At 39.0% G+C, this 3,234-nt stretch overlaps 1 protein-coding gene across 1 annotated transcript; it reads left to right on the forward strand.

Moving 5' to 3' along the window:
- Window positions 1–865: 865 nt before the first annotated feature.
- LOC103107605 (olfactory receptor 2T33-like) lies at window positions 866–1,804 on the forward strand. The gene has a single exon (XM_007516420.2). It carries the CDS (start codon window positions 866–868, stop codon window positions 1,802–1,804), a length of 939 nt encoding a protein of 312 aa, XP_007516482.2.
- Window positions 1,805–3,234: the final 1,430 nt, after the last annotated feature.

Consider the following 3,234-nt stretch of genomic DNA (forward strand, 5'->3'; position numbering starts at 1 on the left):
AATTTTTAAAGATATTATACATCACAATATTTTCACAGCAGAGGAAATAACATTTATTTATGATTTACTTAACGTTTTAATTTATGGTCAAAGTACATTGCTATTTTACATAAGCACATTCATAGGTGCATATGTGTCTCTATTTCTATTTTATTTATTATTGGACATATATAGAAAGAAATTGAAAGGGGGGATAGAGGAGACAAGGATACAGAGAGATACTTATAGGACTGCTTCACCACTCATGAAGCTTTCCCCCAGCAATTAGACACTAGCTTCTCAGTGTTATGACAGACGAGTAAATGAATTAAGTTACACACAGAGAAAACACATCAATAAATAATAATGTAAGTAGTAAAACTAGCTATACTTATATAATCTTTACCATGTATCTCAGTGAACCAACATACTTCCCTCTCCCTCTCCCAATTTCTCTCTCTCTCTCTCTCTCTCTCTCTCTCTCTCTCTCTCTCTGTCTTTTGCTCTCTTCCTCTTTGTGTCTCTTTCTCAGAAGGACCAGAGCACTGGTTAGCTCTGGGTTGTGGTATTGTGTATTGAAGCTGGAACCTCTGGTGCCTCAGGCATGGAATTTTGGAACACTACCTTTGGTGCTATCCAGAATATATTCTTGTGTGAAGTATATAAAATGATCTAGATAAAACTATTATTGGTTGAACTAAGGAGAAATAATAGCCCAGTAGGTGAGCAAAAGTCATCTTAACTAGAAGGTGGGAATCTGAATCAGGACCCGACCTCTATATCCAGTAAATGTGCAGAAAATGTTAACTCAAACTAAGGTTTTTAGAGGAAAAGTGACCCTTTTCCCCCCTACTTTTCCACTAGCAATGTTATACTTGCAGGAATTATGGAGAAGAGAAACTCAACTTCAGACTTCATTCTCCTAGGACTTTTTAAAGACACAAGACCTCATCTCTTCCTATTCATGGTGGTGCTGACAATAGCCATTGCTTCCGTTACAGGAAATACCCTCACAATTCTTCTGATTCATCAGGACTCCAGGCTCCACATACCCATGTACTTCCTACTGAGTCAACTCTCCCTCATGGACTTGATGCTTGTTACTACAATTGTGCCCAAAATGGCTGCTAACTATTTGACTGGCAAGAAATCCATCTCCTCTGCAGGTTGTGGGTTGCAAATCTTTGTCTCGCTCACACTGGGTGGTGGAGAGAGTTTTCTATTAGCAGCCATGTCCTATGATCGCTATGTGGCTATCTGTCACCCACTGCGATACTCTGTCCTCATGAACTGGCAATTATGTTGGCAAATGACTTTGGGTTCTTGGTTTCTGGGAGCAGCTGATGGGCTGATGCAGGCTGCAGCTACCCTCAGCTTCCCATATTGTAGGGCACATGAAATTGACCACTTCTTCTGTGAGGGCCCCATGCTGGTGCGTTTGGCTTGCACCGATACATCTGTGTATGAGAATGTGATGTATATCTGCTGTGTGTTGATGCTCCTGATCCCATTTTGTCTCATCCTCATCTCCTATAGTCTCATCCTCTCTGCTGTTGTCCAGATGCGTTCTACAGAAGCTCGGAAGAAGGCTTTTGCCACCTGCTCCTCACATTTGACAGTGGTGGGTCTCTTTTATGGAGCTGCCATTTTTATCTACATGAGACCCAAATCCTACAGGTCAGCGAATCATGATAAGATTGTGTCAGCATTCTATACCATCTTCACCCCTCTGCTGAACCCTCTTATCTATAGTCTGAGGAACAGTGAAGTCAAGGGAGCTTTTCAAAAGTGGTTGGGTAAATGTGCAAATATAAACCATGAATAAATGTAATCACACTCGTCAATGCTATTCCATGGTTAGTAAGTTTAAGTTCCCAAAGCCATTCACATTTTCAATATGCTCTATTTTGCCTCAGAGAAACATTTGGTAAGAAAAGATAACTTCTTTTTATAAGATTTAAAAAATTTATTGTTGATTGAGGATACAAAGTTCTGGTGGTGGGACTTGTGTGAGTTGTACACCTCTTATCCTATGGTTTTGTCAGTGTTTCCTTTTTATAAATAAAAATTTAAAAAAAGAATTATACCCTTAATTCTACCTTTAATGTGTCCTTTCATTTCTTTCTTCCTGTATTGATTTTGGCCTGTGCAACCAAGTTCTCACTTTCCATTTCCAGTTTGCTTCGGATGAAACATCTGAATGTTCTCATTCACTGTTTCCTTTTGAACATCCTAACTGTGAAACCGCTTTGAGTAACTCATCTAATCCATTGCCAATGCTTCTCACGGGATGATGGTGTTATATACCATCGTATCTCATGTTCTGAAAAATTCTGTCTGGCATTTGAGGTTGAAGGGATGTTTTGTACCAGAGTTCTGCTTAAGGAATATGAGAAAGAGAGGTTACCCACATACTCACTGCCTACTCTCTTACCAGAGACGTTATAAATCTGATTCAATATCAGCCATGATCAGGCAAGTGGAAGTAAATCTAAGTAACTCATAAAATTCCCAAGATTGCATATAAACAAATAAGGAATAAATGAATATCAAAGGCTCATTTCACTATCAACGAGGGATTAAGTGGATTGTTGGAACTGACTCAAAAAGAATTTTAGTTGAACCGGCTTTCTATAAATCTATTAACATCTAGGGAACTCATACTGAAGAATATTATTGATTTTAACTTTTATTTTTGCTCTTTTTTATGTCATATGAAAAGCACCTGGTCTTTGTTATAGGTTTAGGGCATAGAGTTCCTGTAACAAAAAATTCTGTAATCAGGACCCTTCCAAAACTCACCCATGTACTGTTCTGTCATTCTATTTTTACCCTTCATAATAAACCATAATCAGTAGTATAGCACTGTCCTGGGCATCCATAAATGGTTTACAGCAAATTACTGGACCAGAGAAAGAGAGACTGAAAACACTGACATTGTAGTCAAGTTGGACATTGACTGTCCAGGGAAGTTTGGTTGACATCATGCTGGCATCTGTAACCTGGTGGCTGAAAGGTGAGTTAACATATAAACAAGTTGTTGAGTAATCATGAACCTAAAGGCTGGAGGAGTGCAGATGAAGTGATGGGGGGGGGGGACTCTGTTTTGTAGATAGCTAGTAGGCATATTTTAGTTATATTCCAAAGAGCCTGTGGCTATACTAGTTTGTAATTTTTCGCCTGAGGTTGAAATCTGATATGCAGGTGGATCCAAGTTATTATCTGAGGAGATGATGTCATGGCTGGAAAAAGGAC

The sequence above is a fragment of the Erinaceus europaeus genome, chromosome 2 (assembly GCF_950295315.1).
Source record: "Erinaceus europaeus chromosome 2, mEriEur2.1, whole genome shotgun sequence".
In the NCBI taxonomy this organism is placed as follows: domain Eukaryota; kingdom Metazoa; phylum Chordata; class Mammalia; order Eulipotyphla; family Erinaceidae; genus Erinaceus; species Erinaceus europaeus.

Excerpts from the sequence above, each read along its gene's own strand:
- LOC103107605 (XM_007516420.2), top strand. The coding sequence starts at position 866 with ATGGAGAAGAGAAACTCAACTTCAGACTTCATTCTCCTAGGACTTTTT.